We start from the raw sequence: 25,917 nt of genomic DNA on the forward strand, positions 1-25,917 counted from the left end.
GGAAATCAAAGGTAAGCAAGAGTTAAAAGAATGAAAACTATGTGGGAATGGCATGCACACTTTATTTAATACTGTAATAAAGCAGAAGGTTTTTGAGTCAGCAGATAACAAACAGGGATAGAAGGAAAAATTTTGTCTCAAGGAACTCAGAGGTTTAGAAGTGAACTTTTAAAAGTCAACACCGAAACAAAGGCTCAGAGCAAGGTGTTCCACTTTAAAACAAACCAAAATGAGTTTAGCTACATAGCAACTGTGTTTGAGCCTTCACACTCAGCACAGCACTTGCAAATGAGCTTGGGTTTAGGTTTGGGCTGAGGTTTTGTTTTTTTCCAATTGGACTTCATCAAGTGCTTAATAATCTGTTCTGCGTGTGCTTAACAGAGCACATGCTTCTCTGATGGAGAAGGTGGAGAAGAGATTAATTACACGTTGACTCTTCCACTACAAAAACCAGGGGATGTTAGATGCACTGCAGAACAACCAAAATAACACACTAGGGCATGTAGCAGACCATCCAAGTCAGGATGCTGGGCTGGGTGAACCCTCAGTGCTCATGCAGGCTGCTCTGTAAGTGAACCACCCTGTGCAGCTATAGCCTGTGAGAGGAGAACATAATTAGGCTTGCTTTAAAAACACAGAAAACAAGATTAAGTCTCAGACTATGTTTCCAGGATACCCATGGACACAGCTCGTGGTTTGGTGCTGAACAAACAAGGTAGGCCTAGGGTTCAGCCCAGAAGTCAGAAAAGAAATCCCATTCCTACAGACCCCTGGAAGACACCAAGTATAAATCCAAGCAATCTCAAGCTGTTGGTAATCAGTGCTCACCAACTGTCCTTGTTTAGCCATCCACTGCCCTGCGGAAGCTCCACCATGAAACAGAGGTCTTTGGATTTCTGGCACTTTCCCTCCAGTACAGATAATTGAGATATAGAGCAAACTCAACACGGCCCACTTACTGTGTGCAGCACTTTGGAATGCCTCTCAGAAGCCACTAGGTTATAAAATGCCAACACACCTCTAGTAAAGAGGACTGCTTGTCTTAGCATTTGTGTTAATTGTTAAACCAGCATCAATATTTTATGAACAAACAGCAGAATAACCTTGAGCTTGATTCTGTCAGGGTCAGGTACCCACTTATGCCCCTACTTGCCTGCAGCTGGGGAATCTGCTCCTGTGCAGCCAAGGGACTCTGCTGGTGGCAGAACTGCTGTTAACACCAGCTGAAGGAATTGTATTGCCAGCCATACTGATTACTAATTGTAATCAGTGAACATCTTCAACACATCTGTGCCAGAACATAGGCATTGAAAGAACTAGATATAGAAAAATATAAAAATAAGCAGAGATCCATTCACAGGAAACTGCTGTAGCTCTGGTACCTAGTATGCCGCTCCAAAAGGCTCCTAGGCGCATATCAGAATTTGGTAGAATTTGTGTGCTGAAGAGACCAAAAGACCATTCACAACCACTGCAAGTTGCCAACTGCTCTTCAGGACCAGGTCTCTTCACTGAAGTAGAAGGAAACATAAGGGTTTCCTGAGTAGCAACCAGTGTGGGAAGAAACAGCACATTAGTTCAGATTACGTCTAGAAGGACTGATGGAAAAATAATGCTCAGCTGTAGTTTTCAGATTCTTCAGTGGGGAAATTTCTATCTATCTACTATGATTTCTGTACATCTCTTGGAGGCAATCCAGAGCCACACAGAATCATTATGTGGTTTTGTGCTTCAGGTTTAAAGAACTATGAAGGAACAGGTGTACAGAAGGGGCTGTAGCATTGAAGTGGGTACAGTCTTGATCTGGTATTTGTCAAGTCTGGAATGAGCAGTTACCAGGATAGGGTAAGGAAGCCCACAGAGAATAAAAGTCCCAGAAGTCAAAGAATTTTCCACAAAATATATGTAGCATTTGAGTCTGGTTCAAATAAGAGGAGAAGCAGAGGCAGAAAGCAAGTAGAAAAGTACAAGATTAAATACGTACAGACTAGATAAATCACACTAACGCGTAACACAACATAAATACTGCTGAAAATTGCAGGCTCTCCCCAAGGCACTGCAGAGCTCATTTCTGTTTCCAGCCATTTTGTATCTGACACATAGACATTCATTCTTTTAATATGCAGTCTTGATAACTCTGATCTTTGGTAGGCTTCCTCTTCATTTTATTTCTTTTCTAGGCAGGTGTGTGGCACATGAACACAGATGCTCAAACAACTCCACTGGTGTGCACGTGAGATACTGTATTTTTAATGTAATTCCAACATCTATTATCACCCACTCCCTTGAAAAATGTAGTGATTTCACTTTACCACCTTTCACAGCTTGTTTAAGTCACAGTCATGTAACAAGCAAGTGCCCTTATCCTTTTCTAATGGCCCAGAACTCTGTGGCATTTCCTGGGGACATTTTGGTTGCAGCAATGCACCAATTTAGAACTTGCCTCATCAAAAATCAAGGTGCAGAATGCAGCAAACCACTCAGGCACCAAGGGCAAAGTTTTCAACTTGATATCCCCAGGACTGTTCTTGACCTTAAATTTCCACAAGCAGTTAAGTGTTTTGTTAGATCAGTTTCTATCTAAGGAGGTGTCCCCTGAGCACAGCCTTTCAGAGAACAGGAAGAGAAGCAGCAGATCTGCCCAAACCCACTGCTAAAAAGAGGGAGAAAATGAACACTGATGTGTGTAAGCATGTCTTCTTTAAAAACTTTTTCCAAATCATTTTCTCTCCTGCCTTGTCAAATGAAAAGCAGATGATAATAGGATAAACATTCTGGTAACTTCTGCATTTCTCACCAATGTGTTTTTTTACAGGTGTGGGGGTTTTAACACAAATTTTAACATACTGAGCCCTGGATCTCCTCAGCAGCACAGACCCATAGCGGTTTCAGTAACAGTTTCAAACTAGCCATTTTTTATGTTTTTGGTGCTACCCAAGCATACATTTTAGTCTGGAATATAAAACAGTAGTTAAGTAAAAAGAAGGTAACTGCACATTCTAAGCTCAGTAATGCCAAATAAACCAGGATGATCATCATTAGAACCACAGAAATTACCCTCTCTCTATATAATTTATATCAACTTCTGATATGATTCTTTTTGGTGTTTTCCTCTTTAAATCATGGTGCCACTGAAAGACACCTTGAAATCACTGCTATTCAGGAAATCAAAGTAAAACCATGTTTACAGCTAAAATTAAGTTATTGATTTCAATTCCATAAGCAGAAATACACAAACGGCAGAGCTCAGCATTTTTGAAAGTGTACTCAAGTCATGTTCCCAGCAATCAAGAGAGACCTAATCAAATTTTTTCCTCTCAAAAATAATGATCTTGGCAGATTTTTAAAAATAGCTTGCCAGGCTTTGCTGTTCCTGTGGATATCATGTGCTTATGGTGATCCGAGGGTGCTGAGATGCATTTGTGTCTCACTGCTGCATTTCCCCAGCCCCTGTGCTTGTGTCTGCTAACTGCTGAATGAGGTATTTCCAAGTGCACTGAAATAAAAGCAGTGATGTGACTGCAGCAGTCACACTGGTGCCTCCAGGGAGCAAGCCCTGCTCACAGCTCACCTCTGAGCCTTTGCCCCACTTCCTGGCTATTATTTCCCAGATGCTCTTGGATCACAGAGCTCTGCCTGGACTGCCTCTCCTCCCTGTTCTCAGGCAGCATCACCAGCCCTCACTTTCTCCTTGGCTTTCCATGTGACATGAGACCACTGGAAGGAAGGCCACTTGGCCACTTGCTCTGCCTCATCTCAGCAGACTACTCCTTTTTGCAGTTCACTTGTTTTCCTACTCCTGCTTCTAAATCATTCTCTGGTGGTCCAGTACACCTAGTTATTGCTAGATGAAATGCTTTTATGAAATGCTTTTATTATTAAACACTTTTTAGTCCTTTGCCTGAAAATTACTGCCCAATAATGCAATTTTTTAACCATTTAGGAAGAGTAGAAGATGTAAAAAATTCAGAACAGCATTTTCTATTTTAGTTGCCCATAGCTGGGCATCTAAATTAAGTTATATTATTAAAAAAAAAAATCATTAAAAAAAACTCAAACCACACCACAAATGAGATTTTCAGTGGTGCTGAGAACACCTTATCATGATTGCTCTCTTTATTCTCTGCAGAGATCACTTGGATGGAAAGTGGCATATAAGGCACCAAGAAAAATACGGTAAGTCTGACTGAAGATGACAGCATCTGTTCATGCAACCTTATTCCAGTTGAGTAAGATATTTCAGTTGGGAAGAAGGCTGGATCAGAGTCCTGGTTCTTATTGTTAAGATGCTGTGTTGCCTGTGAGTGCCATCAAATTGTAATACTCACACACGTGCCAGGGAAGTATGTCGGGGCCATGGGCAAGGAGCTCCCAGTGAAATTTCAGCCAGTCATTTAGACTATGTTAACACGGAGTTGCAAAGTACTTGAAATGGCATCTCACCAAGTGCTCACACATGCCCACACAGCCTCTGTGGGTGGAGGCTCTGGAACACATCTCTATGTGAGGGATTCGACTGCCACACCACAGTGCACCATCAACCATTTTTATGCTCATGAAGCTTCAGCAGCTTGAGTATACCCCATGAGTTAGTTACCCAAGAGAGGGTAGCCAACTGGTCTATGTTCTTCAGAGCTTACCCTTCCACATTTCTTTCTTTATATAGCTAAATGTTGAAACTAAACAGTTTGGTGGTACCCTTTTAAATGGTTAATGAACTTTAAATAACAGCTATACTTTAACACATTGACTATGTTTTCAAGTGAATTGTGGTATTTGCTATCCCACCACAAAATATTTTTCCCTTTGACATTAGCTAGCTTTATACATTTTTTTTCTTTCTAAAATGCAATCTTTATATACATTCCTTAACCTCTGTGTTTATGTATCTTATTGAATTTCTGAAAATTGGATTCATTTTCATCATCTGATTTGTTGCAGTGACTTTGGGCTGGCTGCCCAGCTTTAACAAAGGCTGCTACCCTTGGATGATGGCCTGACTGTTAATTATTTCCCTGCTGAAACTGTATTACCACAAAATAAATTTTCTTATAATGACATTAAGTAAAGACCATAGAAACATGCCCAGCATTAGAAATCTTTTCTTGGCTGCTGTTTTATGCTTTTTCCTCACATCATCTAAATCAAGAATGAGATATCATTTGATGTTTTACCAGCTCATGAATAAAGAGGCCTTCTGTTTTTCTTGATGCAAATGTAACATCAGCATTGAAGTAATTATCAAATCACAGGCATTATCCTGCAATCTTTATAAATTCAATCTCCCAGATAAGACAACCTGTTTAAGCACAAAAAGGTTGAATTATACAGGGCTATGGTTCACAATGTCACCATCCTTGATTAACAGAGTGTAACAGATCTTGTTTCTTTATCCCCAGACAAGCCTTGCTATATAAAAAGTTTTAATAAAATACTTATTACTCAACTTTACAAATGTGACAATTGTTATCCACAAAAACATTTGTCAACCAGTCAAGACTGCAATGAAGGAACTTGAGGTGAAAGGGCAGTCCAAGAGGAGAATATGTCTAATTAAGAATAAACACCCTATAGGTTCACGGTTAGCAAAATTGAAGAGCTAACAACATGTATTTTGGGTTGCTTATACCACAATCATGCAATTATGCTAATATATGATAATGTCATTACACTTGAAAAAAATTGCTTTCCTCTGTTAATTTAGGAAGGTAAATAATGAAGTCATATTGCTTGGTCTTGCTGGTGGTGGTGTCATTGTGTTGCTGAGCAACAGAAAAAGGATTAATTCTGTTATATTTTCACCATTCCGAAGTCTGCTCCCTCAGAGCAGCCCCTTTCCCTTTAAGCTATATTCATGAGGAAAACAAACCACATTTTTTTCCAGCAGAGTATTTTTAAAGAAATACTGCAGAGCTGTTGATTTACCACTGAGAATGTTAGAGTTGGAGAGAGTCATCTATATTCTGTCCTTTGCTACATTAATCCAATTCCATTTTAGCTAAGGGCAGCCTGATGTTCATTATCCCTCAATGAGGTAGCGCTTGCTTGCCAAATATATGCTTTTGCGATAGTTATTATGCATCTAAATATTTCTTCATATGTTTCCTGTTGCACAGTCCCAGTGTATTTTTTTAAGATTTTTTTTTTTTTAACTTTTTCATTGGTTTGAAACCTCTCATGGCAATTTAAGGCTGAAGAATAAAAGAAGCAACAGGATAATACAGTTTTGGCAAGAGTTTTTGGCTACTTCAGATAATTATTTTTTTTTCTCAATTACAGACCAGTGAAGTCAGAGGGTTTTATAAATCAGAACTCAAAAAGAACATCATAGTAGGTAATAGAGTAATTCTGGCTTTTTGCATTCTTGTTTTAAATTGGGATTTTATTACCTGCTCCTGCACCAACCTCTCTCCTTTACCTTTGCCCAAAAAGGCTTGGCTGCCAGTCTCAAAATTTAATTCCACTCCAGATCAGAGACACTGTTTTGCACATGTTTTTATGCAGCACACACAACTCTGGTGTCAGACTTTCCAACTGCTCTGGAGTACAGCCTGGTACAAAACCTGCAATTCAGCCACATCCAGAGTTTCACTGTGCTTGGTGTGGTACAGAGAAAGAAGACCATAGACTCACAGCCTAAGCAGCTAGAGCAGATGAGTGCCAAAGGGACCAAAGCTGGAAGTGTGAAGTAAGTAAGGAGTAAAGGAGAAAGGAAGTTATTCAACTGTCATGACAGCCAGCCCAGTCAAAGGGAAAAATATTCACAAAACAGCACCACTCAAAACCCAACTCATCCCTCAAAGTCTGTGTTTGTTACAAAATCACTTGTAAGAGCTAGTATTGCTTAGCTCCCTGGGAAAGAATATATACTATTGTCTGGCCTAATAATGATATTGAGATACTCTAAGTACCCAGACTCATAAATGTTCCCAGCTTGTGCAGCAAATGCTACTTTCTTCTTTAATTTCAGAGAGATAAAAACCTGTCTGTAACAGGACAGAGAATACAGATGCACATACCAGCAGAAAACCATTTTTCCCAAGTGATGCTTTTCAGTGATGAGTTATCAAAATATTTCTACCTGGTTCCCATTATCATCTGTGTATTAGTTTGGCTTCTTGGGCCCACTTTAAGAAAACCTTTACTGTTTATCTGTTTCTAATTCTTTCTGTAAAGAGTTATTCTTCTCTAAATTTTGTAGCACTTTATGACTAAAGTAGCAAGGAAATATACAAGTATATAAACAACAGACTGTTTTCACCCTTTCATCCAAATCGCATCAAGAGACTAGTCTATGGGAAGAGCTAACAATCCAATCAGCATAAGAACATATTACAAATTGGAATTTTAATAGATAATCTCTAGATGCAGATTTATCATGTAATTATACAGTGGGAGAAATTGAATATTTTTATATGATTGCTTTTTCTGTTGCCATAGCCTCTTGAAATGATCTCTTTAGCATTTATATTCCTACTTGTATTCAACAGACAAGGCTTTGGATGAATGTTAGTCAACAGGGTCACCTCCAATGAGGAAGGCAGGAAGGTGGCCATCATGAAAATAAGTATGCTACAAATAGGCACAAAGGGGCTTCAAACCATGGTATCTCTTTGCATTCCTTGTTAACATGGTGTTGGCAAGTTGTTTTCATGCAGTTCACTAGCTAATGCAATCTGTATATGATATAGCCCCCAGCAGTTCAGCAATCAAGCAAAGTGAAATGACAATAAACAATGAATCAATAACACCCCACTGAAATGACAATAAATAACGAATTAACAACCTCTTGCTAGGGCTTCCTTGAATCTGTGGTTTCCATATTGTTTGAATTCCTGCTCTATAAATCACGCACCAATCTGCTTCCACTCCCAATAAAATCAGAATTAGGCAATAACTGAAACAGCACAGTTATACCTAGTCATATATTTACTTGTTTGTGCTAGGTTTTGAACTGTTCAGTCCCAACGGGCCTAAAAGAGAAATATAATTAGGTGTGAAACAAGAACCAAACCCACAAGTACTTGTCCCAGCATACATTACAAGCTGCATCTGAAGGAAAGGACTGTCTGTTGATGATGCTTGGAAACACATTTTAAGCTTAGGGTTTCAAATCCATATCAACAGAAATATAAACTTAAGCAAATTCTACTCTGTACTTCTCATGATATCCTCCTCCTCTCAGCACTTGATTTTGAGAAGCATGTGGTAGCAAAAGGTCACCATTTTTACCTTAAACTCAGTCAAAACAAGGTAACTCCTGCACAGTCATCTGTAGCTCTGCACATTCACACAAGAGCCCAACAGTCAGACAGCAGCACTGACACATTCTCTCTGCTCTCTGTATCAGGCTAGGAGAAGAAATCTCTTTCTTTTGCCTTTGTAGGTGCCACATCATCCACACATCTTTGCTGTGCTGTTTTCTGAGAGTCCCTCCACAACAGCCCATCAAAACTGGCACACCATAGCAGACAAGAAATGAGCTGTTAGCATTAAAGTGGCTGGTCCTACCTCTATACAGAAATATAGTCACAACCCTCTTTGCTACTCATGAAATTGGGAGACAAAGAGCTATGAAAAAATGGGCTCCTGAAATTGTCATAATGTATTTATTTAACAGAATGACTTTCATCCATTTTCTAAACAGGAAGTATCATTTCAAAAAAATCAGAAACAAAGTCATGATCAAAACCACACACATAGAATAACTTAAATAAATATTTTCTTTTTGAAGGTGATTGAAGTATAGGATAAATAAAATGTAGTATATTATTCTGGACATTCTCCATAAACAGTTCATATCTAATAGTTTCTCCATTAAGTATCCAGATAATCAATATATATCAGCTCAACTACTCTGGCACTGACTGGATCTTTAGAGGAATAAGTTGGGTGGAAAAAATGAGATTTCACTGAAGAATAAACCTATAGAAATTAGGTTTCTTAATGTTTCTACATTGCTAACCCTCTGTTCCCTAGGAAATGCTTTCTCTCCCTTCTCTTTGGACTTAACCTACAGCAAATTGGGTTTATCTGAGTAGGGATGGAAGGCACTGGTGCCACTGCTTAGTTTAACTAAGGGACTAAGCAGCACTGGAAAACATCAGGGATCTTCCAAAAGCTAACATTAGCCTACTGAGGCTAAGCTCCTAAGAAAACATCCTCAGTTGCTCTTTGCTCCTATAGGGAAAGGTATTCATTTAGTCACCCCACAGATAGTTTCAACTGTCTAAATCTGCATCTGAGAACATCTATACACTGCTTGCACAAGGAGAGACTTTTGCTATAGTGCATAAATTAATCTAGGCTAACAACACAGAGGCTATGGTGTCAATCATGTGCCAAAGCTTGTCACATAGTTCCTATAGTTCCTGTTTTAGCCCAGTGGTTACTGCTGAGATTGACTTAGCACATAGGAAACCCACTGTACAGCACTGCAAGGACCAGAGCAGCAAAATGTATCTTTAACATAGATATCTCAACAGCCTAGGATAATGTAATAAGTAGCAGTCTTTGCCTGCACCAGAGTGGACTGCAATAAACGGAGCTGATTCCTGTCTTCATGTCACATCCCAGCATAACCCCAATGGCATAAAAGAATATATCTATAACTCATAGTATTTAACATTATCTAGATAGGCAGGGAGCAAATTTTAATTCACTGCATTTGACATTAGCTTTTGGTTAAGAAACTGAGTTGAAAAATGAGTTTCCTTCTGGTCTATTTCATTAATACTACTTGTCTACAAAATCAACAGAAAACACTTCAATAGTTTACACTCCACCTAAAACAACTGAGCAGCTTTGACAATGATCAGATCCATCCTAATCTGAACCTTCATCTAGTCAAACTTTGTTTTTCTGAGAATGCCTTCTCTTTCTTGTCACTGAAATATTGCCAAGCCTAGCTATTTCATCTCACATCGTTTAGTGGATACCCTAAAACCTCAGCTCCTGTAGGCAAGCAGTTAAAGAAAATCTTAGTTTCCCTTTGCAGAGTTTCTAAGTCTCACACTTGCAGCAAAAGGCTTGAAAACATGAATTATATCAGCCTGAAGAAAGCAAATAAAAAACCCTCAAAGGCACTTATTTAACAAAATTCTCATGACTTTTATGACAAGTTTATAATTTGAAGAGGCAGGTATCTGACTCATGATTTCTAAGTCCTTGGGGTTCAAATGTAAGGATTCCTCCTCACCTTCCTTTTCCACTTCTGCTTTTCTACTCTTGTATTTTGCATGAGGAATGAAGATGCCCAAATTTCTGGTAGAAATCATCTTCAGCACTATTAAGAGCTTCCTCATCTATGTAGACAGCAGGTCTCCGGGAAGCCAAGAAGTACTGAACTTTTCGCAGGCTCCATCCCATCACGTACTTCAGCCAGCCACTGACAGCAGCTGTAGACCTGCCAACACCAGCATTGCAATGAACATAGACAGTGTGTCCATTCTCCAGTAGCCCGTGCAAGAGGCAGACAGCTTGTGGCAACATCAGTATTCTTCCTAAGGTTAAAAACAAGACATGTTGATTTGCATTTGAGGAAGTTAGGCTCACGGTTGAGATTATGCCTGAACAGCCTGATGAAGTGTGAATTGTAATGGCAAACCTGACATACTTAGGGGTTTGGGTTTGTTTTTTTTTCAAATGACCTTCTACCCTTAGTTTTTTCTTGCAACATAGACCACAAAAGATCTATAAAATGCCCCAAGTCTTCTCTAAATGCACATTCTGATTAACACTGGGAGGGTGGCATATTTGTTTTCACAGGAACTGAGACAAGGTAGCAAACTACACCAAACAGTGCATCTTACCTAGTGTTAAAGTTAGCAAGTCAAAGATGAAATGTTTGTTTTTTTTTTAATACCAGAGGTTTGTGAAGCTACCTATGTACTATTGCTTTTCAATACGTTGTAATAAAGGCCTTTATGTCAATAATAAGGGAGGGAGAGCAAAGAGTATTTTCCTATCAACCTAATACTGATACAATTAAATTGTGTGCTAAGCATATGGTTAAACACAACAGAATAGTTTTTCTCACTCTCAAAGGGATGAATATACCATATTTTCTGACGCCTTTTCTCCCTGTTACCCTGGGAACTGAAACATCAGAGCCTAACTTTTCCTCATGGCACAGATTAGCACTGACATTAAGCCCTTTCAAATGCCTGTTTTAAGGGCTCCTCTCTCCCCTGATGTCCTATTACTGATATGACAGCTCTATTTGTGGCAGCAGTATTTCACTCTGCTGAAAGCACTCTCTTCTGCTGGTAGGTCACTCATTTGACAACATGCACACTTTCTAACCTGCTGGTTGGAAACAAGATTTTGAACTGATCATTCCAATGGAGGAATTAAAAATAGTAATTTATGTTACAACATCAGGTGCTATGTTCTAAATTAATTACAAATAATTATATGAATGACTGTATGGAATCAGAAAAACTACTCTGGGGGAAAAGGGAATAGCAGAGACAAACACACAGCACTGTCTCTTCATTTTTAACTAGCAAGGATGGCAAGCTGTCCTGCTGTGCAAGCTTGCAGTCTTTCACATACAGAGCATACTTTCATTACACAGAATGAATTCAAGCTCAAACCAAAACCAGTCGAACAGTTATCGATGTCAGATGGCTTTAAACTCAAATACATATGCACTATCAGACACAGAGTACTTTAAATGGCCTCTCTGCCTAGAAGAAAATATAAATGATTTGTTAGAGACAATACATATTCTCCTATGTCACCTTCAGTGCTCATATCGGGGGTTGGCATCCACACATAGGCAAGACCTTCCTCTTTGTACAGTTTCATGAGGATTTCAGGGCTCATGGGTTCCGGGTAGCGGTTGCAGCCCCAGGAATTCTGAACAATGTCCCATTCGGTCTGGAAGTTCATCACAGCTGTAACACCCAGCTCATGCTTCAACTTGATGGTCACATGCTCCAGCTGCCGAGGGCAACTTCCCAGCCAGATGTTTGGCAGAATTCTAGCATTGAGAAAAAGTTGCAGTGGAATTGATTAAAATACCTGAACAAAGAAACTGCCAAGCATCACTCCGGCTCCAAATCTGCTTAGCATCATCACGTGAAAACTGCTAAGTGCAGCCTTTTCATGTCATGCAGTAAGCAGCTTCTTATTTCATTACAGTTGAGTTGGTAATGTTTGATGCTGGGGATCAAGTTCACAACCTACCACAAAGAGCCAGAGAGTCTGAGAAAAAATTCAGAACGTAATTAGTGCACAGGTCTCCAAGGCATCTGTCATTAAGCTTGCCACAGAAGCTTACTAACCTCACAGACTAGAATAAGAAAACTCTGAAAATTCAAGCAATTTGTGCCAAAAAAATAGACCTAAAAGATTCACATGATCCAGACCTGAATTATGTTATTAAACCAAACATACAGATCTAGTCTAGCTTTGTAGCTACCAAAACAGTGAGTAAAGCAGACAGAAAAAAAAAAAACAAAACAAACTGCCCCCCCCCCAAAAAACACCACAACACCAAAAAAAAAAACCAAACCAAACCAAAAAACCCACAACCTAAACTACCCTTCTGTGAGGAAACTCAAAAATGAGTAAGTAATTTTCTTTCTCTGGTCTTGTGAAGTCTAGCGGGAACAAAATGCAAAATGAGAATACATGCCTAGCTTTCCTCAAGGTCTGAAGAGCCAGAAATTCTGCAAAGGTCAAGAGGTATGTGTAGGATGGATTAACATCCATATTTCTGGTACTTATCTACATCAAACTTCAAGACTTCTATCATTTCCCATTGTTAATTATCATAAAACTATTGTATGTCTCAACTGGTTTTGACATAAATATAAACTGAATATTAAGAGGCCTGTTTTCAAACTAGGTTTTTCAATCCGCATCTTCACTAACCTCTCTGGTCACTGGGAATGCTTGAGCTAGTTATGCTAGATTTTGGGCATTTTTGAGATGCACCCTTCCTCTACCAGTATGTGGGGTTGTGCCTTGAATACGGCATATGCCATGGGGCTGGTATATAGCAAGTGGGCAGTGAAGCCCAGACTGAGGGCTGACGTGCTAAAAACCTGCCTTTTGACTTGTAAACTGAGAAAACCAACAACAATTTATTGTTACCATGGAATAAATATGGAACGCTTCTTTCTTAAAGGTGAACATACGTGTTACAAACACATTAGGGCTTTATTACAGCCAAGTTTTAATTGTCCAGCTGTTCTCTACCTCACATTGCAGACTGGCAGCTTCTAAAAAAAACAGAGTAGCAGAAGTTTGACAAAACTATCTCACACAAATCAAACACCTCAATCTCACAGCACCTGGTTTCTAGGATTTCATTTGTTGAGGGGTTTGGCAATCAAAGAAACACGAGGCAAGCCAACTCTTTTCTTAAGTACTCACAAATAAAAAGTTAATCCATGGTTATTTAGGAGGAGATCTGACTGGATGACTCAATTGCCCTTTTCTACTTTAGTTTCAGTGGTGACAGAAAACATTGATTAAATTTGATCTCTCTTTAAATACTAGGAAAAATGAAGGACTGGGAATAAAAAAGAGGACTACTCAGTTACAAGTGTACATTCTATAAACAAGGCCGCTTGACAAGAGCTCCTAAAAATAATTGTAATTCAGTGGTCAAATAAAAATTTGTTTCCTCCTATACTTAGCATCCAGTTTAACCTGCAATTCAGAATTCGGTTTCAGATTTTCTTCCCCTTTCCCCTTTTACAAAAAATCTACCAAAGATTCAACTTGTATGATTATTTTCCAGCTGTCACCACACTTCAATTATTTTTAATGATGTATTTATATATTGCACTTGGTTGTTTTCCCCCAGGACCCTACACAGCCTAGACTGAACAATTCACTGTGAATGCATCTGAAACAACAAATGCATTCCATTTAATCAGTGTATATGCAAATAGTCTTCCCATCTTTAATGAGAAAATGAATCTGAGGCACTTGGAAGATTAGTATCCCAATCCTTATTTTTTAATGGCACAGGAGGAAGAGGACAATTAACAGCAAGGGGCTTCCTCCAAAATCTGACATCCCCACCCAGAACCGCTTCACAGTTCTGCAGGGGGCTAACAAGAAAACGCACACCTTGCCAAATAAACAGCCGGCTGATGCACCGGTAAAGAATATCACTACTGGCGCCTCCAGGAAAAAGTGATGGGTCACAGTAGTTGGTGACTCTAAAAGGCACAGAGGCACCCATCTGTCGGCCTGACCCAGTCTTGAGGGAGGTGTGTTGCCTGACAGGGGCTTGGATCAGGGATGTTGCTGAGAGGCTGCCCCGTCTAGTGAGTCCTGCTGACTATTACTCACTTCTCATGATCCATGTGGGTGCTAGTGATACTGACAGCACTAGCCTGGGCATCATTAAGAAGGACTACAGAGCCCTGGGAGAGGTGGTTAGGGGCTGTGGGGCTCAGACAGTTTTTTCGTCAATTCTCCAGGTCAAAGTGGAGGACCTTAAAAAGGCTGGGAGGATTTGCCAGGTTAATAAACGGTTAGAAGAGTGGTAGCATAGTCAGGGGTTTGGTTATTTAGAACATGGGACTCGATTCGGGAGGCCAGGTCTGCTGGAGGCTGGTGGAGCTGGTGCGACGAAGGGGAACAGCTGCTTTGGTAGGAGGCTTGCCAGGCTGGTCAAGAAAGCTTTAAACTAGATGTGTTGGGGGAGGGGGGCATCACTCCATCCCAACACACCCAGTCAGTTGCCAGCACCTATAATAAATGCTTGGAGCAATCCAGAGCTACTCCAGCTGCTCCAGCCAATGAGTCAGGTTCATTTGGAGCTCAGCTCAGATGCCTCTATACAAACGCCCATAGCATGGGGAACAAACAAGAGGAATTAGAGATGTGTGCACGTCTACGGGGGTATGATATAATAGGCATCACAAAAACATGGTGGGATGGCTCCTATGACTGGAGTGTTGGAATGGAAGGTTACAGGCTCTTTAGGAAGGACAGGCCTGTCAGGCCGGGAGAGGGAGTTGCCCTTTGTGTTAGGGATAGGCTGGAGACTATGGAATTCTGTCTGGTGACAGGTGAGCAGTTAACGGAAGTTTGTGGGTCAGGGTTAAAGGGAGAACAGCAATGGGAGACATTACTTTGGTGATGTCTGCCTGATCAAGAGGACTCTGTGGATGAAGCTCTCTATAGACAGATAGGAACAGCCTCACGTTCACAGGTCCTTGTTCTCATGGGGGACTTCAACCACCCTGACATCTGCTGGAAGGAGGGTACAGCCCAGCACAAACAATCCCGGAGGTTCCTTGACTGTGTAGAAGACAATTTCCTCTTGCAAATAATAGAAGAGCTGACAAGGAGAGGTGTCAACGCTTGAACTCGTGATCACCAGCCCAGCAACTTTAGCTTTAGGGATCTAATTCACGGAAGGGTAACCTGCCCCAGGGAAGAAACCACATTACTGCATCGCGCAGTCAGCTCATCCTCAATGAAGTAGATGCCTGCACTGCTGCTTAAGCACCTCCTGTGTTACTTCTGTTGATAAAGGTTTAAGACAAATGAGCAGCAAATTCAAATTTCCTTAAAATGCTGGGCTGTAAGCTTGGAAGCTCAGGTACTGTTTCCAGACCTGTTCAATCATCAGTGTACTTGGAGCAGGTGTCTTACAATCTCTCCTAAAATCAGTCAACCCTTCTGAGGAGTCGCAGCTCTTACAGAAAAGGGCAGGATTCAAGCCTTTGGGGAACATATTTCATTAGAACACCTATCAGATACAATATTTCAGACATCCTTTTATCCCTATAGTTGCCAGCTTTAATCAAGAAAAAGGACTTTATCAAACTAAGGAAAAATACTCAGGTATTATATTAGCAACAAAATGATCTAGCAACTATGCCATTTGTTTATATCAGTAATATTTCTGACCAATGTCCAGCATATTATTTTAAATAAGAAGAGATGGACTGATTCATCCTTCAGTGCCAGGTCAAGATGCAGCCTGATGTTAAACCTTCCAACTCACTTTAGCTGTCTGCACCAGTCTTCCTTGGATCTCACTAAGCATCTGATGACACCAAGATGAGTGCTAATATATACATATAACAGAGCAATTCAGCTGAAACAACAGCCATGTCCTCCCTTAATGCTTTTATTTCCTAAAGGTGTAGCATGCAACCATAGCTGCATGTAACTTGCAAGAAAACTTCTGCATCCCCAGAAGAACAACATGTATAATTCAGTCCGTTGACCCCAGCATTTTGTGATGCTCATATGCATACAGAGTGTTTTTTTCCACTATGGCGTGTTATTACCTTGACACCACTACAAGCAAACAGCCCAAGGGGAATGTAGGCCTGAAGCAAAATGCAGAGACGGTTTTTGCAGCACTGTAACTATTGGGGACTGCTTTCAGTTACAGTGCATTCCTTTTCCCCTTCCTGATGGTACTAGAATAGAAACTGTTTCAGAATGTTTTTATAAGGTGGATTATTAATGGAAAATTATGATCTGTCTTAATCAAAAGCTTGCCTTGACACTTTCCACTTTTAACCAAATTTAAACTACTTCAAAGACCGAATGTTTGATGAGAAATAAAGGGAGGCAGACGGATGGCAGAAAAAATGCTCCTACCTCTCTTTCCCTCTCTCTCATTTGACACAAAAGAGATTCCCCAAAAGGACCTAATCAAAATGAGAATACAGGAAATCCTACCAGCTGTAGCTGAGATGCTCTTTTGTCTTTTCTCTACTCTGCCTTGTTACAAGACACATCACTTTAAATGCTAATACCACTGGATTATGATGACCCAGAACTACCATCCTGCATGTGCTCCTTCTTTTGCCACTGGCATCCTTTTAACAACGTATAGCAGCTTATTCTTAGGTACATGCATGCCTTCCCTGAAGAACCAAGTTAGACATTTCACTTCTGGGCCTTTCTTTTTCTTCTGAACCTGTGACAGTAAAAATACTAAGAGCACTTGCTAGAAATCAGATGAGAATCCTGTACTTGTGTCAGAGCAACCTAGAAACATTAGATTGCTATCTAATGTCCTGAAAAGCATCTACAAACAAATAAAGATTTTCAAACAACCAAATTCTGCTCTCCAGTGGAGGATTTGGAAACTTTCAAATATTGTTTGGTATGTAGAAAGCACACTGACAACTATCCTCACCTTCAGGAATATTTTCTTAAAGTCCAACATGAACAGTGCAGTCACAGGTCACACTGACATCTTCTTGTCTCCATAATGGACAAAAAGAACAGATTATTACTTTCTGCTATGCAAAATCCTTTTACCTATCTGAAAATTACTAAAACACACCCACACAGCCTTGTATTCTTCAAATGCACACACTTGTTTGTCATTATTTAAAGCACCTGATGATTTTTGTTTGCTTTTGGACTGTCCAGCTGGTCAACATCTTTCTTAAGATGTTATGACTAGTAGTGGAAGTCTCACCATTTCTAAGAACTGAAGATTAGTTACTTCCCGTGCCTCAAAGGCTGCATCCCTCTTTACAGTTCCCCGACTGTCCTTTTACAGCATGACACTGTTGGCCTACATTCAATATGGAATTTTGTTTTCAAGATCTCTCACAAGAGATGAGCCTACTCAAGGAGAGAGTAAAATCTGCCCAAAACAGAATTATTTAAGATTTTATTAGTTACTGCTGCCAGTGGTATCAAATAAAACTAAATGAATATGCAGCAGAGGAGCAAATGAGATTCACAGTTGATGAATGCATCTGAGTAATGCATCATGCATTATTGCATACTTGAAATAAATAATCTCAGCCACTCATACACATCACTGGATTTTAAGCTAACTACGATAGGTTAGAAAGGGAAAGAGTACATGCTTGCAGTGATGCTTGGTGAAAGTGTTGCCTTATAGAGAGGTCAAAGTGGTAATATCAGCCTGTACAAAGAAGTGAACTGAAAATAACAGAAAATTTGCAGTAACCTTTCTCATTCTATGCACTCAAACTTTGAACTTTCTATTACCTCTTTTATTGCATTAAAAAAAAGATACAGAAAAATTAAAACATTCAAAATACAGCAGATACCAGCTATTTCTTGAGAAAATACTTTTATATGAGGGCAGAGTGAGATGTTAGCTTTAAGAGGGAATTAGATGACTGCTTAAAGGTAAAATATATGGGAAGGGCAGATCACCTGACTTTATCTACATTAAAGAAGTAAAGAATCTCAACTTCCATATAGTTTCACCTATAAAGCAACTACCAACAGCTGAGAAAAATGGCAGGTTGGTTTTTTTTTTCCATTTTTTAATTCTTGCCATCTTCCTCCAAGGTACTGACAACATAGACAGATATTGGAACAGAGGTTTGGGCTTGCACAAGAATTCTGGCTTCACTACATTCTCTTTAAATAAGGGACAGAGCAATCTCTCAGCAAAATGTTCCTTACCAATGAAATAATAATGTGGAACTGAGGGGCTACAACACTGACATTTCACTGTACATTGCACAGCACACCTGGTTAAATGGCTGTGGTCTTAATCCTTTCTCCTGCTGACTTACTGATGAAGTCTCCTTGCAGAAGACAAGCTGATGGAGGCTTTGTGATGAAAGGCTTAAGTAGGATTGACTGAGCACAGTCTGATGCCCTCAATTGCCCAGCACGCAGAAAAGCACTACTGGCCAGAGTAGGAAACAAAGTTTGATGATACCACGGTCTAACTCACAGGACACCAAGATCTAATAGCCCAGGCTTAATACAATCACTTTTATCAATAATGATGGAATAAATGTCCATAACTGTAGCAGAAGTCATCAGAGGAAAGTGTTGATTAATGATAAAACCATATTACACTGAAACAGCCCAGCTGCAGACCTTGTAAAAACTACTTATGTTTTCGAACAAAAAAAAACACTTTTACCTCAATGGCAATGTAGAAGGAGCACACATTGTTGCTTACAAATTTGTTCTGCTTTACCACTGAAAGAGTGCAATTTATTGTGAAGTTAAAAATTCTACCTCAGGGGTTTAAATGAGGAAAATTAAACAGATTACAATGTAGTTCCAAGGTAGGATTTTTTCTTCTTATTTGGCACTCTGATGAAAAGTAATTACGCTCTGGCAAATTTTCTTTTTAGATGTAATTTGGACTACTTATCTAGCCTCTCACATGGGAGCAGACTTGGAAACTAAAAAGAAACACCTGCTTTTATCCCTTTAGAACAACACTTTGTCATCTTAGCTATATGCAGTTTCTCAAGCCCTTGAATTCTGAGAGTTATGCTTAATAGGATCTGATTTATTTCTCATTTTCAAGTTTATGCATGAATGTGGTATCAAACTACCTCATTTGGATACAAAGAGCAAATAAGCCATAAAGATTTGACCTCAAGCTGACAATGTCCTAAATAAAACCAGTTAAGAATAATATCAAACTGATAACTGAAATACAAGGTTACCCAGACATTCAGCTACAAAGCAGTGGTTCAGTGCCCTCAGGTTCTACTGTCTTAGGAGGAGATTTCCATAGCAACAGCTTGATGGCACAAAAGGGCGTTGTTGACCCCTCTTCCCCCACCGACCTGCATTTACAGCAGATGGTATAGAGCCCTCTTCAGGTTATGAGACAAGGAGGAACCATGCTAATGCCTAAGCACAGCACAGCTCTCCTACTCATTCATAACCTCCTGGTGGATTCTACTCGGGGGAGGCCTGTAGGCTATGTCTCCTTTATGGATGTCCTAGCTTTGAATGCCCCAAGGATACAGGGTAAGAAGGACACAAGCCACATAAAAGAAGTTTAGTCTAAATGGATCCCCAAAGTTTTTTGTTTATGGCCCCTTCTCCCCTTTCACAACCACCCCAAACATTCCTTTAGAGGAAGCATCACAGCTGTATTAGAAGAAACTCACAAAAACACTGTAAAAGGAGAGCTTGCAGAGACCAAGGGCATTTCTAACACCATATACCCAGCCACAGCAGGGAACGTATTTCATGAAAACACCTAGACAACTGGGAAGGAAACCAGATTCCACACTGCAAAAATGACAGTAATACTTGGACATAAAAGCAGTGTCACAATGTCCAAGAGTCACAAAATAATCCTTCTGTTGTATTCAGTACAGGTAGACCACCACCAAGGAGGATAAACACCTGGAGAGCCCAGCAGAGTTCCAGAGCAATCAGAAATCTAGAAGGCAAGTTTTCAGAGAAAAGATTTAGAGAACCAAGGGTTAAAATCATAATGAAAACACTGAGATGTTCCATCCTCAATCACCCTGTTATTCTGGGAGACAGGGTAGGAGTTTCCAAGCATTTAAGAGATGGCTATAAAGGGGCTGGATGCTAATTAATTCTCCAAGTCTGCTCTGGAAAGGACAAGAAGAAATTAAATTGTGCTAAGAAAACTTAAGACTAGGAAAGCTTTTTAATGGTAGGAATAGTGAGGTAAGTGAACGGAGAGTATCAGGGCTGTGTAGTCTCATCACTGAGATGCGATCATATTTAAGATCAGGCTGGATAAACCTGGAATGATTTAAATATAACTGAGACTAAGCTGGAGCAAGGAAATGGACTGGATGTTTCCTGAGGTCTCTCTGAGCCTATGATCTATGATACTATAATCATAAACTTTAATTTCCATCTTTGGGCTTACTATCTATATTAGTTTCTCAAGCTCCATCTTGAAATAATTTACCGTCCCTCTCTTCCCTGCCTTATTTGAAAGGTCATGACAGAATTCAGACATCATTCCTTTGATGTCAGAAACCTTGTTCTGATCTACATTACAAATTCATTCAGAAGCAATTAATAGCCATTTGATCTTAAAGCAGGGTCAATTTCAATAATTCTTCTTTGTCGTTTGCACTAATTTGTGAATGTCTTTTACAAATAGTAATATAGCCTTTCTCAGTCCTCAGGTAACTATGCTGTCTATCTATCTCAGACACCAGAAGTCAAGCAATGGTAGCCACAGAGTTCCTTACAAGCCAGTTTATTTTGCTTCAACTGTAGGGTCATAAAAGCTACATAGCCTGGTCAATTACTGCTAGATGAGATAAACCAGCCTGATACAGCTGATCTCTTCCATGCCAGGACTAGAACACATTCCAGATTTGTTCCCCCTTGGGGAATGGAAGTGCAAAAGGAATTGCAAACCAACTTTGTTCTTCAGACAAAAGATCAAATTTATCTAATTCTGTCTCTAGAATAAGCGTGTATGCTCCAATAGATTCAAAGGACTTGCTCTCATTAAGCTTGCAGTGCATTTGAATCTATATAGGGAAAAAAAAACATGCTATAAATTGTTCTCCCCTCTCATTCACCTCCTTACATTAAAAAGCTTAAAGCCAATTTTTTATAATCTATTTTATCTCTATTCTAGATATAATCTAAAATAACATGGTCTCAAGAGGATTTTAAGTATATGGCCAAAACTAAACTGTGGAAGATAAAATTTTAACCTCCCTGTATTCCAGGTGAAACATCTTACATCAGACTTCACTACATATTTCTACTGCAGAGATAAGAAACTAATTATTCACAAGCATACTAGTGCTTTGTAGGATATGGTGTCCAGATCTAGCCTTACAGGACTTAGTCAGACTTTATTTCCAAACATACACTTGAGGTTTCTACTGATCCCTAAGGAAAAGACTGAATACAGTAGAAAGCAGGATTTGCCTTTGTAGGGAATTACTCTTCTCGTACTTTCATTTGTATAAACATTATCTGAAGAAAATAATGTGCCAATCACAAAAATTCAGCCTGAGAATCAAGTTCCAAGGCTTGCACTGAACAAACTGGAAAGGACTCGTCCATCGGCTTGTGAGGATTAATACTTAAATGCTCCAATTACAGAATCCTGTCTCATGCAGCCATGGTTGCCAATGGTTACTTCCTACATAGGTCTCTGTTAGGTTGCCAACATTCCCATTTGTTTTGAATTAGAATACTTGGAAACACAAGAACAACAGGCTGCTAAACTAAGCCAGACCGTAATAAGCCATGAATTTCTTGGCATTAGGAATGAGAATTTCTAACATTAATGTAGCAAGGGGAATGATGCCACTGCTGGCATCCTAAAGTTAAAGCATCTTAACAAAATTAACTTAAAACTGTTACCCATTAACTTTAAGTTAGTGCCTGAGAAGTTTCAGGAATTGCTGGTAAAAATATCTTTTGTCTTCTTTCAGAGTTTGCTTATTAGCAGCTTAGGAACCTAGGCTGTGAAAACAATAAAAGATAAGACCACTTTTCAAAATGCAGCATTTCAGATCCAATGGAAATGCATTCCAGTGCTTCAGAAACAAGCACATATTCATGAAAATAGCATAACTGCAAAGCACAGTTTATAGCAAGGTGGCCTTCTGATCCAAATGGCAGCATACGCACATATGGACAAAATGCTGCAATCCTCTCAAGAGCTGCAACAGCCAGAGGAAGCAGCACATCCACCCCTTGTGGTACCATCCAAATACAACAGCCCTGATGGGCTCTGTATCTGTGTTCAATCCAGCTAGGCTATTTATCAGAATTTCTAAGCCCATGTAAGCTCATTTACATTAATTTTAATGAGGGACAGACACATTCCAGAGTACTACAGGCTGGGAACAACATCTTAGAAATACTGAGAAAAAAGGAATCAATACACACCACAGTCAGCTACATAAATATCTAAAATAATGTGCTCCCACAATAAAGTCAAATCAAAGGGACAACAGCTGCTTGGTGCTACCATAATAAAATTGTCAGGAAACTTCATTTTAGCTAGCATAACTGGTTACTAGATTATAAACATAAAATTAATAACCCTTGTGGATGACTTACCAGCCTCAAAGGTTGAAGCTGAGACTACAACAGAGCTACTGAGAGGCCCCAGAAGGACTTGTGTAAGACTTCTTAACACAAAACTGCAAAGTATAGTAGGATCTTTTGAAGAAGTCTTGGATGTTTAAGGGGAAAAAAAAAACAAAACAAAAAAAAAAGTTTGACATAAATCCCATGAATGAATAATGCTGTGGGTTTTATTGGAGGCCAAAGATTGACAAAAAGTACCAAGGGTTGTCTATATTTTTAAACAGCCATTTCTTAAGATTTCTTTCTTTTCCTAGCAATATCGTCCCACCTGATTGGGAATTGAAATTGCAGGCATCTGAACGAAGGTATTAAAGTGATCTACTGCCACTAAAGTTTATGTAAATGTGTTTACATTCTTGGCTGAAGCTTGCCTTTGTAAATTTGTAAATTGTTACTCAGACTGGATAGCCTTATTACCTAGAACTCAAATATATTTGAGAAGCTTTCTCCTGCTTCCATCTCACTAGATCAAAGCAACTTATTATTACAGGTTGCTGAGCAATTCAATCTTCTGTATTGAGAGCAGTAGCTAACACTGGGTTTATGAATGGCTTGCACACAGCCAACCCTTCAACCTGGCAGCTGGACTGCAGAAAGAAGGAATGCTAGAGAAATTAGGGAAACTGTATATCCTCCTTATCAGATCTTCATCCTGAGACAGTGGAGGCACTGGATGTAAGTGTCTGGAGGGTTTTGAAAAGGCAGTCCTGGAGAAGCTAGATAAACTAAACTAAAATCTCTAGAAGCCCACCAATACCCACATGCATATACTAGCTCCTAGCATCCAGACCCAGAACTGAAAGTCACAGCCATGGAGAATCTTGCTGCTAGTCCACAGCTGATGAATGGACTTTCCGCATGAATGCTACCATCCTGTTCCTGCTGCTTATCACTCACTTGAAGCTACAGGTAGGTAGGGAGAAGAGAAGGGGAAGGGAGAAGAGGAGGGAGGAAGGAAGCTTCTCCTTCATTACTGATTCTGCATTTTCTTGTCTATGTATTGAAACTGAATTTCATATTTCCTATTTTTCTATGTATTGAAACTGAATTTCATATTTCCTATTTTTCCTCTTCTTGCATGCTTAAAATCATCATTCTATTATTAGGTGTTTCACTTCAAAGAAAAAAGACATTCCATTTAAAATTACAAAACATGATCTATTAAACCAATAAAGGAAAATTTATATTTCTTATAACTGGGTAATGTCTATGACATTTGACTCAATTTTTATCATAGTTCACAAGAGGGCATACATTAAACTTCTGAACAATAGCAGGAATTATGTACCTGACTCCCTGAAATTAAATTTCCCAAAGTACAAGCAGTAAAGGAGGGGAAAAGAGATTTTCAGTTCAGCCTCTTAATATGTTCCCTGGGAAGACACAGTTCATTTCTTTGTGTTTTTGTTTTTTCCTGCAGAGAGAGAAATATATATGGGAAAATACAGCAGCAATTTGATAATCTCTATTTGCTCTTGGGAAATAAAATACTTATATCTCTTAGACAAACTTCAAAGAAACTAGAGCTACATTCATGTTTCCTTTCTAATAAATAATTTTTTATCCTTTAAATAGGATTCTGCATATTTTTATACAGAGGAGCTTTTTTAAAATGATCTTGTGAATATCTAAAGCATTTAAGCATAATAACTTGCATTTATATCTCTTAGCATTTATAAAAATTAGTGAAAATAGAGGTAGAATTCATAACTTAATAGCTTCAGCTTGCTACTGGTTTAACTGAGGTATCTTTTACACCTTCCCATTTCATTTGAGCTCAAAAACTACGCAGTTATTTATTTCTGATTTTTCTGAGTTGCAGGTCACCTCTTTCAGAAATAGCAAATACACTGAGCAAGCAGATACCAACCAGCTCGTGGTAATAAACTACCTGATGGTAATAAACTATCAGCTTTTGGGAACTGCAAACTCTTGTTTTGAGGATTTTTCTCCTGCAAAAGTCAGCTGCAGGCTTGCTGGGCTAACCAACAACCTAAAAACCATGGGAAGGGTAGACAGAGTGGGTCCACACTGGAAACACAAGTCCCTTGTTCAAAAGTTTCACCAGTTGTAAATTATGGAGTTCTTCTAGTAAGTTCTTCTGGTAACAACCAAATACCTGTATTCGCCCCCTCCTGGTAACCTGAATAGCAATATGGTTGAGTACACAATCTCTGTTTTCGAGAAAGAGATTCTGCTATCTTTAGATAAACTATATTAAGAAATGCCAGTGATTACAGAGCACCTAACGAATGAAAAAGCTAAGAGGAGGTAAGTATCTGCACCATAACTGAACATCATCTTTAGTGAAAGAGTAATGCTGCCCCTTCCCCACCGTCCCAGCTGTGAGCTAAATTGCCCAGGATTTCACAATCTCAGTCAATTTCATTCACAGTCAGGAACACCGGCAAATTGCTTTCCAGTGGAGACAGAACTTTACTTCCTCGCTGACAGCCTGAATGTTAAACAGTGAAGAGGCAGGAAAAAAGGCTGAAGACCTCCAGAAGAAATACAGACAAGGGCAGGGATGCACAACAAAACAGAAAGAGAAATTAGAAGCAACAACATTTTTTGCTCCCTAGAAGTGATACCCCACACAAAATTCATATTTACTAGACTATCAACATTTGTCTGTTATATCCCACAGAGAAAAACAGAACAAATAAGTGTGTTTACTCCTCAAGGTTTTTCCATAGAGTATTTCCAATCTTCATTCTAGCTTTTGCTCCCTGTGTCAACAGAACTGTAAGGTTTTTTTAGGAAGTAAGGAAATTTCATGCTGCGATACACCTATGAAAAGATCCGCTTTAAAGAGCAACCGTGTTTGCAAGTACTACCTATTATAGCCAGCTGATGGAAGACATTCATCTTCCCATCAGCAGCTAGTCTCTGCTTGCTGCTTTTTTATTAATACTCATTCCTAAATTATTATCCCTCTAAATTAAATAAATAACTCTTAATCAAATGCCCATTCCATATGTCACATATGAATGGCAGAATGTTAAAGAAAAATTCAGGAAAAAATTCAGATAAAACTCACAAGACTACCCAGACAGCATGTTAAGCTCCCCTTTAGCTTGTTGTGTCCTGTTGCCCACTCACTGTTTAGAA

General features: G+C 39.3%; 2 protein-coding genes across 2 annotated transcripts in view; both read right to left on the bottom strand.

The window, feature by feature from the left end:
- Positions 1 to 25,917, bottom strand: part of FBXO30 (F-box protein 30) — a 330,989-nt gene that overhangs the window by 250,126 nt on the left and 54,946 nt on the right. The gene's annotated exons all lie outside the window — the stretch shown is intronic.
- The window catches only part of EPM2A (EPM2A glucan phosphatase, laforin), a 39,469-nt gene continuing 22,139 nt past the window's right edge, over positions 8,588 to 25,917 (bottom strand). Inside the window, exons 3-4 of the mRNA XM_062641928.1 lie at positions 11,745 to 11,986; positions 8,588 to 10,502 (exon numbers count right to left, since the gene is read on the bottom strand). Coding sequence (XP_062497912.1) covers positions 10,222 to 10,502; positions 11,745 to 11,986 — 523 coding nt within the window. The 3' untranslated portion in view covers positions 8,588 to 10,221. The remainder of the gene's footprint in view (positions 10,503 to 11,744; positions 11,987 to 25,917) is intronic.

Source organism: Pezoporus occidentalis, unplaced genomic scaffold, assembly GCF_034315485.1.
Source record: "Pezoporus occidentalis ecotype Australia unplaced genomic scaffold, CSIRO_AGI_Poc_V1 ctg7, whole genome shotgun sequence".
In the NCBI taxonomy this organism is placed as follows: Eukaryota; Metazoa; Chordata; class Aves; order Psittaciformes; family Psittacidae; genus Pezoporus; species Pezoporus occidentalis.